At 34.8% G+C, this 23,719-nt stretch overlaps 1 protein-coding gene and 1 long non-coding RNA gene across 2 annotated transcripts; both read right to left on the bottom strand.

Moving 5' to 3' along the window:
• Positions 1-437: 437 nt before the first annotated feature.
• Positions 438-2,261, bottom strand: LOC124940176. The gene is made up of 2 exons (XR_007099443.1): positions 1,314-2,261; positions 438-672 (listed from the first exon to the last, which is right to left on the bottom strand). It is a non-coding gene; the product is annotated as an uncharacterized LOC124940176 (long non-coding RNA).
• Positions 2,262-14,110: 11,849 nt separating this feature from the next.
• On the bottom strand, positions 14,111-20,437 carry LOC124940149 (heat shock 70 kDa protein 14-like). The gene is made up of 10 exons (XM_047480635.1): positions 20,254-20,437; positions 18,579-19,793; positions 17,337-17,558; positions 17,152-17,247; positions 16,883-17,056; positions 16,165-16,359; positions 15,668-15,814; positions 15,428-15,577; positions 15,137-15,267; positions 14,111-14,681 (listed from the first exon to the last, which is right to left on the bottom strand). Exons 2-10 carry the CDS (start codon positions 19,746-19,748, stop codon positions 14,510-14,512), a joined length of 2,457 nt encoding a protein of 818 aa, XP_047336591.1. The 5' UTR covers positions 19,749-19,793; positions 20,254-20,437; the 3' UTR covers positions 14,111-14,509.
• Between the last annotated feature and the right edge of the window lie 3,282 nt (positions 20,438-23,719).

Raw genomic sequence — 23,719 nt, 5'->3', positions numbered from 1 at the left:
GCCGAATTTCATTTGTTAGCTATACTATTGTGTTCAATCAATTTGTCAAATAACTTCTCGCGCGTTTAAATGTAATTTTTTTTTCTAACGTATGAAATGAATGCGAGTTTTCTTGTGAATTTGAATCTCGGATCTTCCAGGCCATCTACATAGTAATTCATCAAACTCACTTTTTGCTCACCTTGCCCTACACTAAATATTATATTTATATGCTCATGATTCATGAAACACAATTATATATACACAAAATATACTTGACAATATGATCAGCTGAGGTTATTAATTTCTTTTTAGACTCAAAAGAAGACGCTGGAGGGTAGTAGCTAGGAATTAGATGTTTTTGGTTGAATAAAAATTATTAATATTGTAGTAAATTTAAACTTTATAATTGTATTGATAAATAGTAAATAAATGATTGTATAGGGTAATACCGGGGATGTAATCCAATCGACACCAATTTGTATAAACTCTCTCGGTATTACAAATTCAAGACATGCAGATTGGACTTTAACCAATCGGTATAGGGTAATAACGATTAGAATATAATCAATCGGTATAGAAGGACCTTTTTTCAAAAAAAAAAGAAAAAAGAATCTGCCTTGGCGTCTTGCTATCGCACCATTTCATCTCTATGAAACAAACTTCTAAGCTCATGTTCCAGAACACATTTCCCTAATTCACATACATTGATTAGTTTCAAGTCTACAGCAACAATTTTTTTCCAGCAAGGTTTACAGAATAAAAAAATAACCTACTCATCTAGATCCTTTAAGACTATGAGGAATAATCGAAGAGCAAAAAAAACATGAATATAGGTCAAAAGCAACCCCTGAAATCTCGCAAATCAACAAATAATAACATCAAACCATTGTTATATATATATTTTTTTTTGAGAATGCTGGGTTCCGCTATTCCTATGGAGTGCGACTAATCCCCGCGGGTTAAGTACATAGCCCACAAACATACGTAACCAATTAACCAGGCGCAAAACTTGCTGCCTGACGGGCTCGAACCCAGAACCTCATAGAGGCCTGGGGGATATCCACCTCTTGTTGCCACATAATGTTATGCCAACTAGACATCACATTTCATCTATAACAAAGTACAAATGCTACAAAATTCATCAACCATAATCATTAATACAATCAGATCTATTTTTGAGTAACAACAATATTTTAACGGTTTAAAACATATTATCTCATCATTTGTCACGATACTTAACTTTCTTTTCATCATGCAATAAACATAGTGATATTACCTTTTCTAAAAACAACTTATGCACATACTTCTAAACTATTGAATATACTGTATACCTCTAAATTTCTGAATGATAGTCTATCATTCATCACAGTTAATGGTCCATTCAGCAGATCTTGCGGCAACTCGTGCCTTTCTTCCTTCAATCAACGTTGAATCCTGTCCATTGAGCATATCATATGGAGTCTGTCTAAGATGATTTTACAATGATATATGCTGATGTAGCATCCCTGAAAAATAAATTAAATGCATTAGGAGACATAAATGGCAGTGAAAATTTGTTATGATCCAAATTTATAGGTTCTAAAAAACAAATTAATGTGCTTAGTAGAATAATCTTGATATGAAAACAAATTCTTGAACACTTTTAAGTTAATTCTCAAGGTTTAACAAAGTTAACATTCTAAAGCATCTTTCCTGGCGATCTTGTCTAATATGGACAGCTGAAACCTAAAGATCGATTATAAGCAGTCCGACAATTTGAAACTTTATAAGTTATAGAGATATCTACTGACAGTAAATTACCTTTACTTGAGCCGCTTTAATTTGTCTTCATATAAGCTTAACCTCTCCTATAATGAAGTAAAAATGTAACATTTAATTGAATCAATTTGCAAAAGCCTGAGAAAAGGAAACTGCCAATTACATACAAGCTCGATTTTAAGGAATGGTCGTCATGATCAATTTCGTTGCACCTTAGGCTCACTGAAACACATAATTTAACCAGTGTAAATACAAATAAAAAGTATTGGGTATTGAGAATGGAACTCAAAAAGTGATCATTAGTCTGACAAACTTATTGGGGAGTAGAAATTGGAATTGTTTACAAACCTATTTGCCTCAAATATGCACAAGAACATAACTCAAATTCTCATAATCATCCAAATAGGTTTTAAACTAGGAGAAGATTATTCATCTTTTAAGGTTAGTTACAACATAAATGATTAGCTAAGTTACTATTATGCACAAATTTGGATCTTAGCAAAAGGGTTGAAATGTATTAAAATAAAGGAAAATGATATTCTCAACGAATATATAGCGAAAGTAAAGCCACGAATCTACGTGGCCTTGCCAGCTAGGAGAGAGAAAAAGCCAAAAAAAATAAAAAAGAAAAAAGAAAAAAAAGAAAAACGTTTCAGTTTCCTCTTTCTTCTTTCCTCTCTCTTTCTTCTTTTCATTTACCACTTTCGGCGATTTTTCTCAGACGATTTTTCTCTGGCGATTTTTCTCTCCGGCGGCATCCCCGACTTCTTCAACTTTATTCATCTTCTTTTTTCGATCGAAAATGGTAGGTTTTCTCCTTCGGGTATTTCTGTTCACTTCACTGTCTGCATTCGTGAATATCATTTCTCTTTTTTAGGCTGGTGGTCCAGGTACATCTCCATGCAAAACTCCAAAATCTCCAAAGACAAGGTAAATAACATCTTCTCCTTTAGAATCCTAGAATATTTTGATGATTTGAAGACCGTTTAGGTTTTTGCGGTTAGGGTTAGGGTTAGGGTTATGGATTTTTATGATTCTGCTGATTCTAATTATTTGAACGATAGAAATGGTTGATTATTTTGTGTGTATTTGCTTCTATGTGATGATTTATGTGATTTTTGATATGTTTGGCTGTTATGGGTCCCGAAAGTGTTGTTTCGGGGACCCGAAAGTATGATTATATAGTACAGAAATTTGATTTTGATATGTTTTTTGAATGAAGGGTCCCGAAATGTGTTGTTTCGGGACCCGAAAGTGTTGTTTCGGGACCCGAAATGTGTTGTTTTGGGACCCGAAAATTGAATTTTGATATGTTTGGCTTATGAGTCCCGAAAGCGTGGTTTCGGGACCCGAAATGGGTGGTTTCGGGACCCGAAATGTGTTGTTTCGGGACCCGAAATGTGTTGTTTCGGGACCCGAAATGTGTGGTTTCGGGACCCGAAAATCCGATTTTGTAATGTATGGCTATTATGGGTCTTGAAAGTGTGGTTTCGGGACCCGAAAATGGAATTTTGATATGTTTAGCTGTTATGAGTCCCGAAAGCGTGGTTTCGGGACCCGAAATGGGTGGTTTCAGGACCCGAAATGTGTTGTTTCAGGACCCGAAATGTGTGGTTTCGGGACCCGAAAATCCGATTTTGTAATGTATGACTGTTATGGGTCCTAAAAGTGTGGTTTCGGAACCCGAAGATGGGATTTTGATTTGATTGGCTGTTATGGGTCCCGAAAGTATGGTTTCGGGACCCGAAATAGGGTGTTTTAGGACCCGAAATAGGGTGTTTCGGGACCCGAAATGAGTTGATATTGGATTTTAAATGTTTATCTGATTATCTGCTTCATGGTTTTTAAATGTTTATCTTTTGTTTTTGTAGGGCAAATAAACGTAAAAGGAATGCCCAAGAAGCAGTAGTTCCCAAAGAAGTTCCCAAATCCCCAAAAGCTCCCAAATTAGTTCCGAAATCCCCCAGAGCAGCAGCTCCCAAAGTAGCCCCCCACAACCTTTTTTTAACTAGGACATCTTCTTTTGGGCTTTTCAATCTTCTGCAACTACTGTCTAATGATCAAAAGGAGGCTGTGAAGTCAATAGGCTTTGACCATCTACTTTCATTATCGCTTTCAAAATGCCCCGGGGAGATATCTCGTTATCTAGTCAGGCAGTTTGACTGTGATAAATATTCTTTCACTCTAGAGAATGGCGAGGAAGTGAAAATCGAAGAAGAAGATGTTGAAATGATATTGGGTCTCCCTAGAGGGGAGTTGGACATTGTAGAATATCAGAATAACGAGACTGATGACAAACTGAAGGCATTTAGGACTCGATGGGGTAACCCTCTTAATGACGCTCCTTTAGTGACTGTTATGCCGACAAAAATGATTGAGAACAAAGTTGCTGACAACAATTTTAAGATAGACTTCGTATTATTTGTTGTCAGTTGCTTTCTCTGGTGTGATCACCTAGGTCAACTATCCAGGTATATCTCATTTCTGTTATTTCATTTGCATGACAACTTATATGACATGTTAATTAATCCTGAAATATGTTTTTTTCACTTGCAGGTATAGAATTCTGAAATCTATTTCAGATGTTCATAATATCAAGAAGTTCAATTGGTGCAAATTTGTACTTGAATGATTAGTTCAATTATGCGCAAAAGTGAAGGAGAATGAAAAACGACATTTCCAAGGACCACAGACGTTCCTTATTGTAAGTTATCACTAATTAAGTTCTCTATTTACAAAAATAATTGGTTTTAATTAACATATGTTTGTTTTCAGTTGTGCTACGTGTATAGGGTGAGCAACCCTCAACTGGGAGGAGTTAATGACCGTCGATTTCCAATACTGTCATGTTGGAATGACACGACGTTGAAGTTTAGGCTGGATACGGAGTTGGAAAATAGAGGATTCGGACGCGGAAGCGTTGTGGGACGAATTCCACTACCGGGGATGTGGGGGGAGAACGATGAGGAGGATAATGATGTGGGGGAGAACGAGGAGGAGGAGAACGAGGAGGTGTCTGAGACCCCAAAGGTGGCGGCGGCAACAGCAGCAGAACCTAGGAATATGTCACCACCTCGGAAGAGGTCACCACCTAGGAAGAGGTCAGAACCAACGAGATATATGAATGAAGGCCTACCACCTATGAATATAACACCTATTAACACGTCAGCTCCGGACGTTGATAAACTGAGTTTTACAGAGAATTTGGCATAGATTGCTAAATGTACGTTGTTTATTGAAAAAGCCACGAGAAGACTGGAATCTTTAACTTCAGGCTGGGATGCAACGCCAATGTATGACAACGCCATCCACATAATTTATAGAGCAATGGACACAAATAAACCTTTTAGGGATGCCATGCATAGATACTTCAAAGATCGAACACCCACTGAAGATGATGGGGTAAACGATCAGGGGGCTCACACTGAGGGGGCTCACACTAATGCCGGTCAAAAAGAGGTGGGTCAAAATGAGGCCATTCCTGAAAAAGAGGTGGGTCAAAAGAGTGTTCTCGAAGAGGAAGATGAAGATGAAGTACCTGGAAAAGATGGGTCTCCAAGAAAAAGAAGGAGAAATCCCGTGCGACTTATGAAAATTCCAGCACTCTTTAAATCTCCATACATGACGCAGAACAAGCCGACGAAGATCATCGAGCCTGCCCAAATTCATGATGTCGCGGGAAGAGAATTGGTTGCTTCCAAAAAACATAAGAAATATCCCATACATATCATGGAACTTCCAGCACGCCTTCAATCTGAATATATGAAGAAGAACAAGCAAAGAAATGAAGTGTTCTTCGATTATGTCATGTTAGAATACCGAGATGAAGTCGTTGTGGGATTCATTTATGCAGGTGATTCGAATTCGAGGTAAATCAAGATTTCATAGTTTCATGTTTGTTAAATCATGTTCTGCTGAATTAATGGTCCCGAAAGGGTGGTTTCGGGACCCGAAAGTGTGGTTTCGGGATCCGAAATGGGTGGTTTCAGGACCTGAAATGGGTGGTTTCGGGACCCGAAATGGGTTGTTTCGGGACCCGAAATGGGTGTTTTTGGGACCCGAAATGGTGTTTCGGGACCCAAAAGGGGTGATTTCGGGACCTGAAATGTGTTGTTTCGGGACCCGAAAAGGGTGGTTTCAGGACCCGAAAGTTTGATTTTTAACTTGTTTTCTTCTTTATCTGGTTTCAGTAAGGAAGTATTTTATGTATCCGAGCTTACCAATATCAACATAGAGCAATTTCAATCAATGAAAAATGAATGCCATGTTGAAAGTGGGATTATTGATGCGTGGGCAAACATGCTCACTGATCACTGCAAATCAACTTCCGTCGCGAAAATAGTTTTTTCGACAGTCGTTTCTGTAAGTCTCTATATCTTTCATTGTTGTTTAAACCAATTATCTCTTATTGTCATGTTGATTTCATTTGCAGGACTTTTGGAGAACGAAAGACCTTTTTATTGAAAGAATGATTGAAGAAATGAGAATTTTCGAATTAACTCCCGAAGACATGAAAACTGCTAATCTGGTAAGTCCAATTTTTTATATATTATCTGATCTTTGATCATATGTGTCATCTGAATCTTGGTGATATTTTTGCAGATATGTTTCCCAATTTTATATGAAAATCACTATTATGTGGTTGTCATCAATATGCGAAACCAAGCAATTGAAGTCATCGACAACCTCCCACTGGACCCAGATATAGAATGGGATGATAAATATGTCACAACTCGGCAACTGGTAATGTTGAAGTCTTTTTTACACATAATGTATTGACTTCAAAACATATTTTGAAAGTGTTTATTAACTTCTTTGGTAAAACAGGTACAAAACGTTGTGGACTACTTCCAAACTATCGACCAAGGGATCGCATCCAAAATTGCCCAATTCCCGTTTAATGTTTTAAAATTACCTTGGCAAGACAGTTCAAATAAAACGGATTGCGGAATATATTGTATGAGACATATTCATAGTTACATGGGCGATGCAACAAATTGGGAGTGTGGTATAACGATAGAAAATGTAAGTTACATATTTTCACATTTTATTTGTTTTACAAATCTCTAATAACCGCTGAATTATAATTTTCTATAGGCAAGGGGAATGCTTGAAGCATTGCGAGTCAAATACACTGCAATGATCATCCGTTCAAACTTAAACAAAAATATCAAGAACATCTTATAGAAGTTTGTAGACATTTTAAAAGTAGAGTGTCCTGAAACGTATAAGATGTATATAAAGAGCAAATCTTAATTAATTTAGTACATTTTTTGTCTTCAATTATTTTCTTGTCTTCAATTATAATCATGTATAAACTAAGTTAAAACAAGTTAAAAACCAAGTATAAACTAAGTTAAAACAAGTATAAACTAAGTTAAAACAAGTATAAACTAAGTTAAAACAAGTTAAAAACCAAGTATAAACTAAGTTAAAAACCAAGTATAAACTAAGTTAAAACAATTATAAACTAAGTTAAAAACACCCTATTTCGGGTCCCGAAACACCACTTCGGATCCCGAAATAGGGTGTTTCGGGACCCAAAATGTTGTTTCGGGACCCGAAATGTTGTTTCGGGACCCGAAATGTTGTTTCGGGACCCGAAATGGTGTTTCGGGACCCGAAATATATTGTTTCAGGACTCGAAATGTGTTGTTTCAGGACCCGAAAAGTGTTGTTTCGGGACCCGAAAAGGGTTGTTTCGGGACCCGAAAAGGGTGGTTTCGGGACCCGAAATAGGGTGTTTCGGGACCCGAAATGTTGTTTCGGGACCCGAAATGTGTTGTTTCGGGACCCGAAAAGGGTGGTTTCGGGACCCGAAATAGGGTGTTTCGGGACCCAGAATTTAGACTTTTAACTTCTTTTCTCTTGGTTTTTAACTTGTTTTAACTTGGTTATACTTTGTTAAAAATAAGTGACAACAACATGATCAAATAAGTACTATCTTCGTTAAAAATGATTAACATGATAAAAATGTAAAAATATTCAAAGTTACAACATGATCAAAATAAGTACTATCTTCGTTGAATGTTATCCCCACACGCATTATCTTCCACATATACTTGAGAGGACAAAAGTGATGTGAAGGATAATTGAGTTGAAAGTGGATCATTCCATTGTTGTTGTGTTGAATCCAAAACTGTAGATGTTGTGGTCGTATTTCCCTTCTTTTTTGATCTCGAAATCTTGGGGATTTTTTCAATTAAAGATTGTTTCATCTTTGTTGGTGGTCGTCCTTGACTTCTAACTTTTTTGGGAGAGTGTATCAAAATGGATGTAGCGGGAGATTGAAATGGAGATGGAGATGCTTCTGTGCTTTAGTCTTTAGATGCTTCAGTGCTTCCATGATTAAGTGACATAAACTGTTCCATCAAGTCTTTTATTCCGTTCATCCAAAAAGAACAACTGACTTCCGATTTTACTCCAACTTGTTGAACCTCTTGCATCAATCGAGTTAGACTATTGTGACGTTTTTTTTTCTTCCACGGACATATCTGAATCATAAATGTTGGTGATATTTTGATACCCACGCTTAATATCTTTACGCCACCGGTCCATTATATAATATATTGGTACCTCATTCACTCTCATTCTTTTCAACACAGCCATGATATGCCTACACAAAATACCTCTGAACTCAAACAATCGACATTGACATTTCACATTGCAATCCTTTTCGGTGTAATGTACTTTGTAAGAAACATCTCTTACATGTTCTCCATTAACCCCCAACATGATTTCCTCAACTCTAAATATACAAACTGAACCTTCCTCTTCAATGGCTGAGATGTCGCACAACATCAAACCTCTAACTTCTTCTTGAACCAATCTAAATATATCTAGAGTGTATAAGTTTTGGTATTGCCTTTCGAAGGCAAATCCACTAACAGTTGGTATCAAAGAATTAAACGATTGGAAATCCAATTTCTTTTCTCTCTCGATATTTCTCAACAGAGCCCTATCATATTGCTCGACAAATTGTTTGAGGGATGTTTTGGACTGCACGTAGTCATCAAAGAAGGCGTTCATACTTTCACTCCGTTGAGATGTTGACATCCCGGCCCAAAATTGTCCTTTGACATAAACAAGTATCCATTTAGATCTTTCCAAATACAAAGATTTCAACCAAACATTATCTTCCAACTGATAATCTTCAATTAGTCTATTCCAATCCTCTTCGAATTGTTGAATATTTATGGAATTGTATACAATGTTTTTCAGCCTCTTCTTTATTAGATGGTATTCAGTATGGCTTCCAAGTTTTATAGGAAGTTTCTTCATTATATGCCACAAACAAAATCGATGATGAGTTTTAGGAAATACCTTCTCAATTGCAATCGCCATGGATCGACATTGGTCTGTGATTATGGCATTTGGAGGTCTATCATGCATACATTCCAACCAAGTTCTAAACAACCATGTGAAAGAATTTGAATATTCACTTGACAATAACCCACATCCAAGCAAAATGGATTGACCATGATGATTAACACCAACAAACGGAGCGAAAGGCATGTCATAGCGATTTGTCAAATAGGTTGTATCGAAAGAGATAACATCATAAAAATCTTCAAAGGCAGCCCTACACCTACCATCTTCCCAAAACACGTTTTTAATTCGGGATTCCTCGTCCAAATCAATAAGGTAGAAGAAGTTTGAGTTCCTGGTTTGCATTCTTAAGAAATAATTAGTGAGTGCTTCAGCATCCCCACTCCCTAACCTCAACCTTCGTGCTTCTGTAACATAATTTCTACATGTCCTCTCATCGAAAGACATGTTTTCATACCCTCCAGCTTCAACTACAAGTGATTGAAATGTTTTAGCCACAGTTATTCCAGCTTCATCGTTTGTATCCAATCTTCTCTTTACATTTCCGTCAATTACTTTGTAGGATCTAACATGACGTATTCTCTTAGGGCTTAATGTATGGTTGTGCTCAAGAGAAATACTTGTTATCACATATTCCCCTTCATTTCGAACAACAACATTAATCTTTTCTTTACAATCTGTCTTCGTTAATGGTCTAGGCTGATGAAACTTATTTTTGGACTTCGATTCTTTCATAAAACTCTTGGCACAACCAACGCTGAAGTATTTTCTCTTACCACCAACATTTTTGCTCCCTAACTTGGTAATGCCGAATCCAGTTAAGTGGGCATATGATGTGTAAAATTCAAGAAGTTGTTCTTCCGAGGAAAATGTCATTCCAACACTAGGAATGTGACTGCAAAATATAAGTGCAACAGTAAGAAAAAAGTCCCTAAATTCGGGTCCCGAAACCACACTTACGGGTCCCAAAGCCTCACTTTCGGGTCCCGAAACCACACTTTCGAGTCCCGAAACCACACTTTGGGTCCCGAAACCACATATTTCGGGTCCTGAAACCACATATTTCAGGTCCCGAAACACAACAATTTATGTCCCGAAAAGGGTGGTTTCGGGACAAGGAATGACCATTTCTTGTCCCGAAACCACCCATTTCGGGTCCCAAAAAACTTAACAATTTTAGTCCCGAAAAACTTAACAATCTTGTTCCGAAACCACCCATTTCGGGTCCCGAAAAACTTAACAATTTTAGTCCCGAAACCACCCATTTCGGGTCCTGAAAAACACAACAATTTTTGTCCCGAAATGGTTTCGGGACAAGGAATGACCCTTTCTTGTCCCGAAACCACCCATTTCGGGTCCCGAAACACAACAGTTTTTGTCCCGAAATACAACATTTCTTGTCCCGAAACCACACATTGCGGGACAAGGAAGGACCATTTCGGGACAAGAAAAGACCATTTCTTGTCCCAAAACCACCTATTTCGGGACATTTTGACACATTGAAATGTAGATTTTTTATACAAATTGGGTACCTTTCGGGTTCAACAGGGGTGGATCTGTTCAGGTTATGTTCTTCATCTACTGGATTGTTCATGTTCGGTGCTTCGGTTTCCTGAAAGTTCAAACAGTTCTGAAATAAATACATCTGTAAAATGTAAACCCTAGATCTGTAAAATCTAGACCCTAGATCTATAAAAAAAATAAAGATCCTTAAGAAAGATACCATGGAGAAGTAAATGCAGCCGGAAAAAAGCAATAAATGCAACCGGAGAAAGAAATAAATACAGCCGGCCGAGAAGACAAATAAATGATGCGTTTCAGAGAGAGAAAGAAATGCAGAAATATGAAACCCTATTGGTGAAAGAGGAGACTTACAGAATTTTTTTTCTCTCTCCTAGCTGGCAAGGCCACGTAGGATTCGTGGCCTTGCTTTCGCTAACTCTTCGTTGTGTTTATCAAATCTCTAAAATAAATGTTAGAGAGCTGGATAGAGGAAATACAGAAGGAAACACCATAGCTGTACAATCAACTAGTAAAGAAGAAAAAACGATACGCATGCACCTATCATTGAGTTCTAACCTCACAAAAACCGTTTTTTTAATCATTTTTTTAGCTGGCAAAATTGACGTTTTTTTTAGACTGGGACATCCCAAAACTCAGGGCCGGCACTGCCTATCAATTATCTTACTCTGAAAATAGCAAAGCAGTACAAACAACACCAAACTCGAAGCCCTAGCATAACTTGACAAAGCACCCGCACCCAATTGGGTAGAATACGCACCGTTCATCATCAAATCTCTAAATCCAATTTTTCATTCGCTTTTGGCTTTTAGGTGCATCCTCGTATTTAGTCCCCTGTAAACAAAACAAAAAACATCCAAATAATTATCTTTTTACTTTCTAATGCATTAGAAAAAAATTGAATTATATGGTCTAGATTTCAATAGGACAAATTCAAAACCACAACCCTTGACTTTTGCTAAAAAGAAAAAAATAGTATACTTTTGATTGATTATTGATAGCAAAATGACCATTGTACCCTTCAAATTAATTTAAATATTATGAATGAAATTTTAAAATAATATAAGCTAAAATAGTGATTCCTTGAATACTAATACTTATATTATTATTTGTGATTCCTAATTTAAAATGAAAGCACTTTAAAAAAGTGATTAATGTATTTTTTTCCAATGTAAATTGATGGTTTCATATATATAGTTATAGTTATATGTATACTAAAAACCACTTGAATAAAATAATATTGTGATTATTGTGACATTTTATTTTATACAAATTATTTTATTTTCAACTAAAAAGTGAGCTATATTTGATTAGATATTATAACCCCACATTTTAAAAAAAAGAAATCTAATTAATTATGTTGTGAGTGGTAGCTATCTCTTTCTTACTATTAATTATTGAGGCTCTTAGTTATTAACATAATTAATGACCAAAAAAACAGATTAATGCAGTGATTTTAATTAAGATTTCTTTAATTAATCATCATTCACACACTCATCTAACTAATTAATCATGTCCACCTCTTTCTTTCCTTACCCTTTTAACCTAATTGGATAAAATTAAAGATCCTCAATTTTGGTTGAAGATATAAATAAACTCTTAAATTTTGCAATCATATAAACTTACAATTTAATTAACTAGCTAGCCTACTAGCGGACTCCCACTTGAGAAACAACATAGATTCATTTTGAGAAGTAATAACATTAATTTTTTCACCATTCTTATAACAATTTAAGCAATTGATGGGTTAGAAATTCCACCCATTTTGGATCATGAATGAGCTTATAATTAATTGACATTTGAGTCGACCCACATTTGGAAGAAAGAATGTCAACAGATTTATCTCTAGTAATAATAATAGCTCTATCATGCATGTCTGTCTGGTATTGGTTTGGTTGGTTCCCGGTGCCTGATGAAGAAACTAAAAGATGACATGCATCTTGAATTTAGTGTATTTGACAACTGATCAGTTAATTAGAATGGAGAATCTGAATTATGCTTTTCATTTCATTGCTGTGAAAGTCTCTATATTAGGTGTTATGCTTGTGAATCCTCCATCTAAAAACCCATTGCAATAACACCATCTTCCATTCCAAGTGATCAAATGCCAATAATTAAATGAGTAATTATTAGTATCCCAATTCAAATTATCAAAAAACAATGTCTAGCTGCTGCTCATTGAATTATAAGTAGATGGATCATCTTTCATTGACCTCACTCTTCATAAGACCTTTTGATCAAATAAATAGGCATATCAACAGAATGTCTATGCCTATGCCTATGCCTATGCCATGCCTATCCATTCAGGGCTGGCTATTAGGGTGGGCAAGATGGGCCACCGCACAGGCCCCAAAATTAAGAAGGTTAAATTTTTTTTTATGCAATAATATAAAAATAAATAAATTAAGTTTTATGTTTCTTTCTACTGTCTTTCTCTCTCTAAAATCCTTCTCTCAATAGTGACTCAAAAGTTTAATTAGATCTTTGAAATCATTCTCGAATCATATATTTTTTTTTATTAAATATTGTTTTTGAATTCAAAATTTAGGCCCCAAATCTTAGATCGCCCAGGGTCCCAAAAATGAACGAAACGGCCCTGCATCCATTATTATTATTCAAAATTAGCTTAAAAATTATCTTTCCAACCTGAAAAATTAGGTAGAAATGACAAACTTCACACAAAATAACAAATCAGGAAACATCATAACATGACATCAATATCAATATATAAAGTAAGTAATATATAATATTATACAAATCTTTTCCATAATATAAGGTTACCTAATTAACTACAACTTAATGATGAATCTTAAAACAAAGTGTTTATTTAGGTCAAGTCTTTTCAACGACTCCTCCGAGATCACGGAGTCCAACAACATTTACGGGTGGCGTCCTGTAATATAGAAAGCCACCTATTTGGATAATTCTAAACACCGTTTCAATCATGTTTGGGACCTAAAAATAAGAAATGAAACAAATAAAACATAATGAGTTGGTCCCTAGTTATCTTAAAAATTGTACGATTTTTAAAATCTTAAAATTTATTTAAATAGTTAACCTCTCATCTAAGCTAAGATTTAAAGAATTAACTATTTCCAAATTTATGTGTTAGGCTTAATAACAATTTAATTATAGTATTTAAATTTCACAAATATATCCAATTTAACATTATTTTTTCATAGTTCATTAATCTAATCAATTAGACCCATCATTTAAGAAGCATTATTTGTTTCATTACTTAAAAAAATAACTCATTTCAATACCTATTTCCATAACATTCTGTCTCATAACTTACAAAAATAACTCATTTTAATACCTATTTCCATAGCTTCTATTTTGTTCCCAAAAAACAAGCTCTTATCTCTTATCCTGTTCACTAGGCCAAAGAAAGCATTGGAACCATGACAGTGATAAAAAAACCATTAAAATTGAAGAATCATTAGAATTCCTCAATTTTTTTTTTTTTAAAAAAAACTATAGAAAGCTTACAAACAAAAAGTTGCAAAAACTCACATCAGAATATCAGAAGATATCCAAACATCATACATTAACCAATTAAATAATAGCATTCAATCCCATGGCAATGCAGTCTCATCATCATCATCATCATTATAACTTATTACCAAAAAATGAAAAATAAAAAACATCCCAGTTTCAAAGAATGAATGTACACTCAAAATGGCACAAGATACAAAAGAAAAAGTATGGAAAACAATCTGGGATCACAAACATATATGGTGTGAGTGATTTTAATTTGTAGTCTGGATTTTCTTTCTTCAAACAGAAAAATAAATAAATAATATCAATAGGGTAAAAACTGTCCGGAAAAATGGGATGATTTCGCAGCCTCTCCCATTTCACCTACTAGCTAGTAGTAGCCTTTATCTGAAGAAAATTACAGTATATCGATGATGAGTCCTTAAGCAGTTTCCATAGGCTCAGGCGCATGTGGTACTTCCCCTCCACCAGCAGAATTCTCGCTATTATTGTTATTGGTTTCTGCATTTGGATGTTCATCTTTTCCTTCAGACGGAGAAGCAGGCTTAGCAGCAGGTTTCGGTTTTGGTTTAGTCATTATTGGCCTGCACAGCCTGTTTGAACAAGAACTAATAATCAACATTTGAATGAATATTAGCTTGAGAGTGAAAAACGAAAAGAGATTTTCTGGGCAGATGAAGCATTTCCAATCCAATCCATTCCATTCAGACTATTGAAACAAGACCTACCTATATGCTGTAATCAGAAAGCAATCAAAATTTGCAATTATTATGAGTAAGCATATTCATAACTTAGTTTGTGTTGCTGTGTTGGACCAAGGCCTTGACAAGCAGTATATAGACTTTGAAGCTATGTTTGGCAAGATATTCTATTTGCAGGTTGTGTATCTCTAACTGCTTAGTTTAAATGATCAAACAAACAGCAGAATTGGAACTCCGACTCTCAATTCCAATTAAGTATCAACCAAACATAGCCTAAAGGACATGCTATATATATATAAAGATAAAGACATACTTCATGTGAAATCCTTAATCCTTGTATAAATTACCTGTCAAGTGCTTCAGCTTTCTTTTTCACATCAGCTGATAGGAGAACAGGAGGAGCATATTTGGGGAGACCATCCTGCTGCTTCCTTTTCTCTCTCAACCATGCCTCGGCTTCCACACACTCATGCAAAACCTGAATAAGAAAAGATTTCAATAGTTATACTATAATACAGTTGTCCAGAGTATAATTGTTCCTAAATAAAATATTCTTCTTTCAAAATCATACAAAATAACTATAGAAACTAGGGTCTGCAAAAGACAGATTTATAGTCATCTATGTCTATCTCTCATACCTTTTGCTTCTCAGATACATCAATATGATCAAATTTTGGGTCAGTTGACATTGCAGCCTCTCTGTAGCTATTGACGCAATAAGCAAGCTGATCATTCACCGGTCCTCTCTCTGTATGCTCCTTGTAACGCTCTTCAATAGGGTCACCTTGCTACAAATTAGACTTTCCACTTTAGGCAAAAAAGAAATCCTCTCCAGGTTGAGATAGAGAATTCAAAATCTACTTAAAAATAAAAGGAACCTTCTTAAGTTCTTCAAGTTTGGCAATGTACACTCCTTTTGTCTCATCCTCTCCATCTTCATATAGCCAGTCCTCCACCTCTTGCAATTTGGTAATGAATGCTTCTCTCTCCGTTTCAGTAACAAACTCTTCATACTTGTCATTAAGCTGGAAGAAGAACCAATTCGTTAAGCTCAAAGTGCTCAAGAACTTGTATAAATTCATGACGGTTATTCACTCTGATTATCATTTCGAAAAATTGACATTTGTTATGTATGTCAAAATCACAATGATTTATAAGATAATTTGGATCATGATCCAAAAAAATCTCTATACCAAATGAAGCAAAAAAAATACATTATAATTTGGATCACGACTAGAAAATATTTTGTCTACAATATGAACAAGAAAATCTTGTACCAAACAAAAAAGATACACTCTAAATTTTAATTTGGCAATTTTCTAATGTATCGTAATTGTGACAAAATACCAGTTTTCAGATTAGCTCAATATCTTACCTTATTTCTCATGTCATAAACATAGGCCTCAACTACATTCTTCTTTTCCTTGGTTTCTTCCATGACGCGATCCTGTAAAGCCATTTCAAACTCCTTTTCCACTGCCTTCTGCACATCTGCAGGAGCCATTCCTCCATAAATTATCTCAGATACAGGAACATTTGTTTTCTTCACCTTTTTCTTTGGAGCATCCACCTGTAGATTTGTTTACACAAAAATGAATGAAATGGAATTGGGTAGTGCATCTGAAGAATATTCCATTATTTACTTGGTATGACTGCTATGATTCTGCCTCTCCATACTATCCTTAATATCTAGAGGTGAGCAAACTTTGGATGAATTCAATCCATAATTTTAAAATTGAATTAAACTGATTTGTTAATCCACGAATTAAAAAAGATGGGTTAACTTTTAATAAGTTTGGGTTGAACACAAAATTTTGAAAACATTTTTGTATAAGCAATTTTTAGTACTCTCTCTACAATTACCTTTTAATGCTCTTTTTGAAAATATTTTAAATCATCTTCAGAACAGTTATTTATTTTCTATCTATTTTTTCATTACTCTCAAATTAACTTCTTTTATACACTCTTAATAAGTTTTTGTTACTATCTATATTTCAAAAGAAAAACATATACAGAGTATTAAATAATTAAATAAAATATGTAATACTTGAAAGTTTGAGCAAGTACTTAACAATAAATTAAAAATCAACTACCTTTGTATCAGTTTCCATTTGAACAGGTTCTCCAGACTCTGGAATACCATTTTCAGCAACATCGCCAGCACTGTTCACATTGGTTTCATTAGGAGTCTCTTCAGTATCCATTTTAGTAGGTTCCTTAACTTGTTCTTTGACAACTGGAACGTCAAGCTCCTCTCCTTCAATGAGCTAAAGGAAAACATTGAAGTATATACAATTAACAAACATTTCACTCTCAATATTAGTATGATGCTACTAAAAATCTGAATGATTTTGAAACTTACAGTTGCCGATTCAATCGAAACGATTCCATGTAGATTTAGGCGTGCCTTGACCTTTAATTTAACCCTCTCTCCATTTGTTGATTGAAAAGGTCCAATCTAATATTAAGGCGCACATTACGTCAAGAATAATTTGATAGAAGGAAGTGATCATAAAATGAACAAACTATTATGTCACACTTCGGTACCGTGTATGTGCTGATTTTAGCTGGTGCCTGCAATTCACTGACATCAGCATATTGAAGATCAACTGTGAAGGTCTCAGACCGGTAGAAGGTGAGAGCCTTCACACTAGGTATTAGATTACCCTTGGGGAAAACAATAGTGCTTTGCTCCTTATCTGCACCTCCATTTTGAGCATCTACACCTTTCCAGGACAAAGCAATTGGGAATGGGAAGCTCTCGTTGACCTTCAGAATCAGGTATGAAAAAATAATATTCAGTGAAGAGCACTAAAACCAAGTACAAACAGCACATGGTGAGAACATTTCCAAGGATGATTTCAATTGCAAGAATATGATTATGTAGTAAAATCTGTTCTTTTTTAACATAGAAGTGATAACAATTTCCTTTTTAACCTAATGAGTTCTGAGATAATAGTGGAGAATGAAGATGAGAAGATGAAGAAAAATGAGATGTTAAGACATCTAATAAATTCTCATCCAACTATGTATTACAGTAAGAAAATTGCAAATAGTTAGTTATCACATAAAATATTCCATGAAGAAAAAATAACAGTAAGCTGCCCAGCCAAACAAAACTTCAGAGCTTACTTCTGGAGTTTTACATTGCAGACACCGCATGATAATCTAAATGATCAAAGTAATTTCAAATGTATACTTACTCAGCTGAACAATCAGTTAATCATGAGCAAACCAATACTTAGAACCATAGTTCATCATCATTTCCTAATATTGTTATGGATCATATCTATCAGAATAATGACAGATAGTAAATTCAGTATGCCAATTTTGAAAAACCCTTTATGTTAATCTCCCAGAAAATGGAGCATATAAGTTACTATGTTTCAAAATTGCAAAACCTAGACAATTTTTCAAATCAACCATATCAGCAGATAAATCAACAATTTGCTCAATCTTTTACAATGGTATAGAACATAACATGTTATCTTTCCAGCAAGTCCTGGTAATAGAGTTCTGATCTTTCATATGGGTGAAATTAAACAATTTCAAAGGATTCAGGGACCTAAACCCTGTTGTTGATTTCTTAGCATGGATGTGTGAAAAACAAAGAAAAGTGAAAGTGAAAGTGAAAGTGTAAAGATGCTGATATAAAATGAAAAAGGAAAATAATTCCACTAAAGATGGAATATTCTAGAAAGCACTAACTTTTCATGAGAAAAAGAAAAATCAGATAGTGGAACATGAAGCAAGAATTCATACTAATATGATTATGACAAGTATGTCTACCTGGAATTCGCGCACTTTATATGTTGGGCTGAGGATTGCACACTGCAAAGCACTACCTTTGGCAACACACTCACTTGCATTCATTGTTCGACGTGGCTCCTTTCCGAAAAAATCTGTCAATATCTTCATTACAGCAGGTACACGTGAACCTGAACCAACCACCTCAACTGCATAAATATTCTCAATAGTAAGGTTGGCTTCTGATAGAGCCTTCTCCAGTGGCTTCTTGACTCGATCCAAGATTGAACTGCTTATTTGCTCAAACTCGTCCCTCTTAATTACACCTTTAACATCTTTCTCATCCATCAAGCACTCAATGTTCAAAGGTGCCATAGGGTTTGCACTTAGAATTTTCTTCAGCTTCTCACAAGAAGCCCTAAGACGAAGACAAGCTCTAGCATTTTGGAAGACATCAATCTTGTATTCATCTTTAAACTTGGCAGCAAAATGCTGAAAGAGAACTTCATCAAAATCTCTGCCACCCAATGACCGGTCAAATGCGTGAGCTAATACCTTGAGCTGTCCTTTCTTAAAGCCGGCAATACAAACTTGCATACTGGCATGCCCAATGTCAACAAATGCAACATTCAATTGGTCATTCTCAGGTAAATCTGTCTTATAAATTCCATAAGCCAAAGCAGTTGCAGTTGTTTCGTGAATTAATCGAAGAGGGTGGAGGCCTGCAATTGTAGCTGCATCTACAACAGCCCTCCTCTGAAGGTCAGTGAAGTAAATTGGTATTCCAATGCAGCAATCAACTACTGCAGTATTCAAGTTCTTCTGTGCTATGATCTTTAGATCCGAGAGAACCATTCCCATTATTTGTGTAGGTGTGAATGCTCTAGATTCCCCTAAATACCTCACATGAACCAATGGGTATCCATCAGGCCCTTCAGTTACAGCAAAAGGCAAGGACTTCAAATCCCGTTGGAGCTCAGGATCTGAAAACCGTCGTCCAATAAGTCGCTTTATCTGAGAAATCGTATTTTTAGGATTCGTCATGCTAGATGCAGCCCCAGCAATTCCAAGGTATCGCTGTTTTTCACCAAAGCAAACAACAGCCGGAGTCTCGCGGTTTGATTCATCATTGAGAACAACATCAATTCCTCTCTGCCTTGCTACTGCAACAACACCGCTCTCATTCCCAAAGTCAAAACCAACCACGCTCATTCTGACAAACTAGTTTGTTTGCAGCAAAACACACTAACAACTTGCCTGCAAATTCAAAACAATAAGATGACTCTATAACCAAAATCAATACAATTTCATAAGGTAACTGGATGATCCTTCCCAGAAGGCCAAACATAATCAGTTCAGATGTCCACTGATCATACTCAACACAACACAACTCAAATTAGTTTCAGAATTATACAGAACTTCAAACATTCCATTCCATCATATGTCAACAACCCACTAACTACTCAAGTCCAACCTAACAGCTTAGCCGATAAAATAAACAAAAGATTAAACACATCAATGCATAATAAACGGTTAAAAGGAACGAACTTGTAATGTGAGCAAGTATGAAACGATGCTAAAGCTACAAGATGAATAAGAATTGTTCAAAAAATGAATCAACAGAGTAATTAGACTTAAATAAACAGATCCATGGAGAAAAGTCAATAGATCTAAGGGCAGCTGTAAAAGAGTCGAGATTCATGAATTGGACTCATACCTTGTGGATCAAGAACTCCAACAGATGAAAACAGTTCGAATTGTGAAGACCACGGCGGAAATGAACACAGATATATATGGTACCGCGAGGGGAGGAGAGAGAAAGGGTTTTAGTAATCGTCTTCCTTCTTTGAAGCCGAGAGAACGGTGGAGAGGTCTAGAATGGAACCTGCGAGAAGTGAAGTTCTAGAAAGATCTGAAACTGCTGCATTTTCTTTCCTTTTGTTTATTGTAATTTTTGTACTAATTATTCTTTTAGGAAGTTTCAAAGGGCTTGACTTGTCTGAACTCTGAATGTGCACTAGGCCCAATAACTTGTTTTCATCCTATTTCATTTGTAATACTTTATTTAATTTTTATTTTATTATTTCAACTTAAATAAATCTTTTAATACTCAATTTTGATTTGTGGTGTATCCGATCATAAAGAATACCTGCTACCCATTTAAGTAAGTGAATTTATATATTTTATAGTTTTTAAATATTAAAACACCTTATATATCATAAAATTGACTTTAAAAAAAATTGTAAATGCATACGGTTAACTCTAAGAATGAAAATGAATAAAATTTTCACCCACAATTTTGTATCACTTGAAAAATCTACTCAATGAGTGAGTTTGACATAAAATTGTTCTTTCTCAAGTATAATAATATAATTACTTATACAATGAGAGTATTTATCTTGGACGAATCTCATAAATAGTTATTTTGTTTAGAGAAACTAATTTACTATGCTCAATACGTTTATGCTCAGAATTGTAACAAAAAACTGAATTAGGTTGTCAGGATCTTCTTGTACGCACAACAACCCAATATGCATGCACTAGTGAAAAAAGGATCATTACTGAGAGTATAATCTCTCGATAATGGCCCTATATCTGTCTGTATAGATATAATACCGAGAGGTTTGGTAACTCTCAACATTCGACGGTATTGCCACTTTCGATAAAATTAATTGAGTGTTTTCCGAGATATTTCGTAAATCTCTCGGTTTAGATACCAGAGAGTTATTTGGAAAACTCTTGATTTTTCTCTTACAAGAAAACACAAGAGTTATTTGAAAAACTCACGGTTTTTCCCTTACAAGAAAACCCGAGAGTTATTTGGAAAAATCTCGATTTTTCGAAAAACCGAGAGATTTCCAAATAACTCTCGGGTTTTCTTGTAAGGGGAAAACCGAGAGTTTTCCAAATAACTCTTGGGTTTTCTTATAAAGGAAAAACCGAGAGTTTTCCAAATAACTCTCGGGTTTTTTTTGTAAGGGAAAAACCGAGAGTTTTTTAAATAACTCTCGGGTTTTCTTGTAAGGGAAAAACCGAGAGTTTTCTAAATAACTCTCGGGTTTTCTTTTTTAAGGAAAAAACCAAGAGTTTTCCAAATAACTCTCGAGTTTTCTTGTAAGGGAAAAACTAAGAGTTTTCCAAATAACTTTCGAGTTTTCTTATAAAGGAAAAATCGAGAGTTTTCCAAATAACTCTCGGGTTTTATTGTAAAGGAAAAACCGAGAGTTTTTCAAATAACTCTCGAGTTTTCTTGTAAGAGGAAAACCGAGAGTTTCCAAATAACTCTCGAGTTTTCTTATAAAGAAAAAACCTAGAGTTTTCCAAATAACTCTCGGGGTTTTCTTGTAAGGGAAAAACTAAGAGTTTTTCAAATAACTCTCGGGTTTTCTTGTAAGGGAAAAACCGAGATTTTCCAAATAACTCTGGGGTTTTCTTTTTTAAGGAAAAAAAGGTTTTCTTTTTTAAGGAAAAAACCAAGAGTTTTCCAAATAACTATCGGGTTTTATTGTAAGGGAAAAACCCAGAGTTTTCCAAATAACTCTCGAGTTTTCTTATAAAGGAAAAACCGAGAATTTTCCAAATAACTCTCGGGTTTTCTTTAAAAGGAAAAACCGAGATTTTTCCAAATAACTCTCGGATTTTCTTGTAATGGAATAACTCTCGAGTTTTCTTGTAGGGGAAAAACCGAGAGTTTTCCAAATAACTCTCGGGTTTTCTTTTAAGGAAAAAACCAAGAGTTTTCCAAATAACTTTCGGGTTTTCTTGTAAGAGAAAAAACGAGAGTTTTCCAAATAACTGTTGGGTTTTCTTGTAAGGGAAAAAATGAGAGTTTTCCAAATAACTTTCGGGTTTTCTTTTAAGGAAAAAACCGAGAATTTTCCAAATAATTCTCGGTATTTCCCCTATAAATGTCTCAAATAGGCCGATCGTTTTGTGCGCAACCAAAACTTGTTCAGCCAAACCAATACATATACATTCATAAACCAAAAGATTATTATAATTTCAAAATTCTAAACCAAACACAATCATCCAAACTACATGTTATCAATCAAATCAAAACGTACCAAATCATCCAAACAACATGTTATCAGTCGAACCAAAACGTTTATAATTGTTCAAAAAATATAATGTACTAACTAGTTGGGGGGAGAGGGGGGTTGATGCCGCCTCATTAAAAATTCAATCTCTTGTTCACATTTCTCCATTCTTTGCGTCATTTACACCCTCTCCGCTTGCATTTCACTCTCCCTTTGCGATCTTTTCATATCCCTCCTTTTCATTTCACTAATCATTCGCGCTCTTTCTATATCCCTCATTTGAATTTTCTCCATTGTCAACGCCATGTGTCTCGCATCGACCTTTAGCTGTTCATTCTCCTCCAACAACCGATCAATAATAATCAAACCTAAAACTAACATCAATAATAATCAGTTCATTCACAAACTTAAATCTAATGTCAATAATAATCAAACATAAAACTAACATCAATAATAATCAATTCATTCACAAACTTAAATCTAATGTCAATAATAATCAAACATAAAACTAACATCAATAATAATCAATTCATTCACAAACTTAAATCAAACCTAAATCTAACAACAATAATAATCAAACCTAAAACTAACATCAATAATAATTAATTCATTCACAAACTTAAATCAAACCTAAATCTAACATCAATAATAATCAATTCATTCACAAACTTAAATCAAACATAAATCTAACAACAATAATAATCAATTCATTCACAAACTTAAATCTAACATCAATAACAATCAATTCATTCACAAACTTAAATCAAACCTAATTCTAACATAAATCAAACCTAAAACTAACATAATTCAAACCTAAATCATAAATCTAACAAAATCAAACCTAAATCTAACAACAATAATAATCAAACCTAAAACTAACATCAATAATAATCATTTCATTCACAAACTTAAATCTAACATCAATAATAATCAATTCATTCACAAACTTAACTCAAACCTAAATCTAACAACAATAATAATCAATCATTCACAAACTTAAATCAAACATAAATCTAACATCAATAATAATCAATTCATTCACAAACTTAAATCAAACCTAAACCTAACATCAATAATAATCAATTCATTCACAAACTAAAATCAAACCTAAATCTAACATAAATCAAACCTAAAACTAACATCATT

This window comes from Impatiens glandulifera, chromosome 1 (assembly GCF_907164915.1).
Source record: "Impatiens glandulifera chromosome 1, dImpGla2.1, whole genome shotgun sequence".
Lineage (NCBI taxonomy): Eukaryota > Viridiplantae > Streptophyta > Magnoliopsida > Ericales > Balsaminaceae > Impatiens > Impatiens glandulifera.
Note: the sequence above shows the minus strand (reverse complement) of the source record. Positions and strands in the feature narration are given on the sequence as shown.

Coding starts and splice junctions, on each gene's coding strand:
- LOC124940149 (XM_047480635.1), bottom strand. CDS start 19,748: ATGAGCGTGGTTGGTTTTGACTTTGGGAATGAGAGCGGTGTTGTTGCA. Junction 17,248..17,336: donor CTAAAATCAGCACATACACG/GTACCGAAGTGT, acceptor CCTTAATATTAG/ATTGGACCTTTTCAATCAAC. Junction 17,057..17,151: donor TTTCGATTGAATCGGCAACT/GTAAGTTTCAAA, acceptor GTTTTCCTTTAG/CTCATTGAAGGAGAGGAGCT.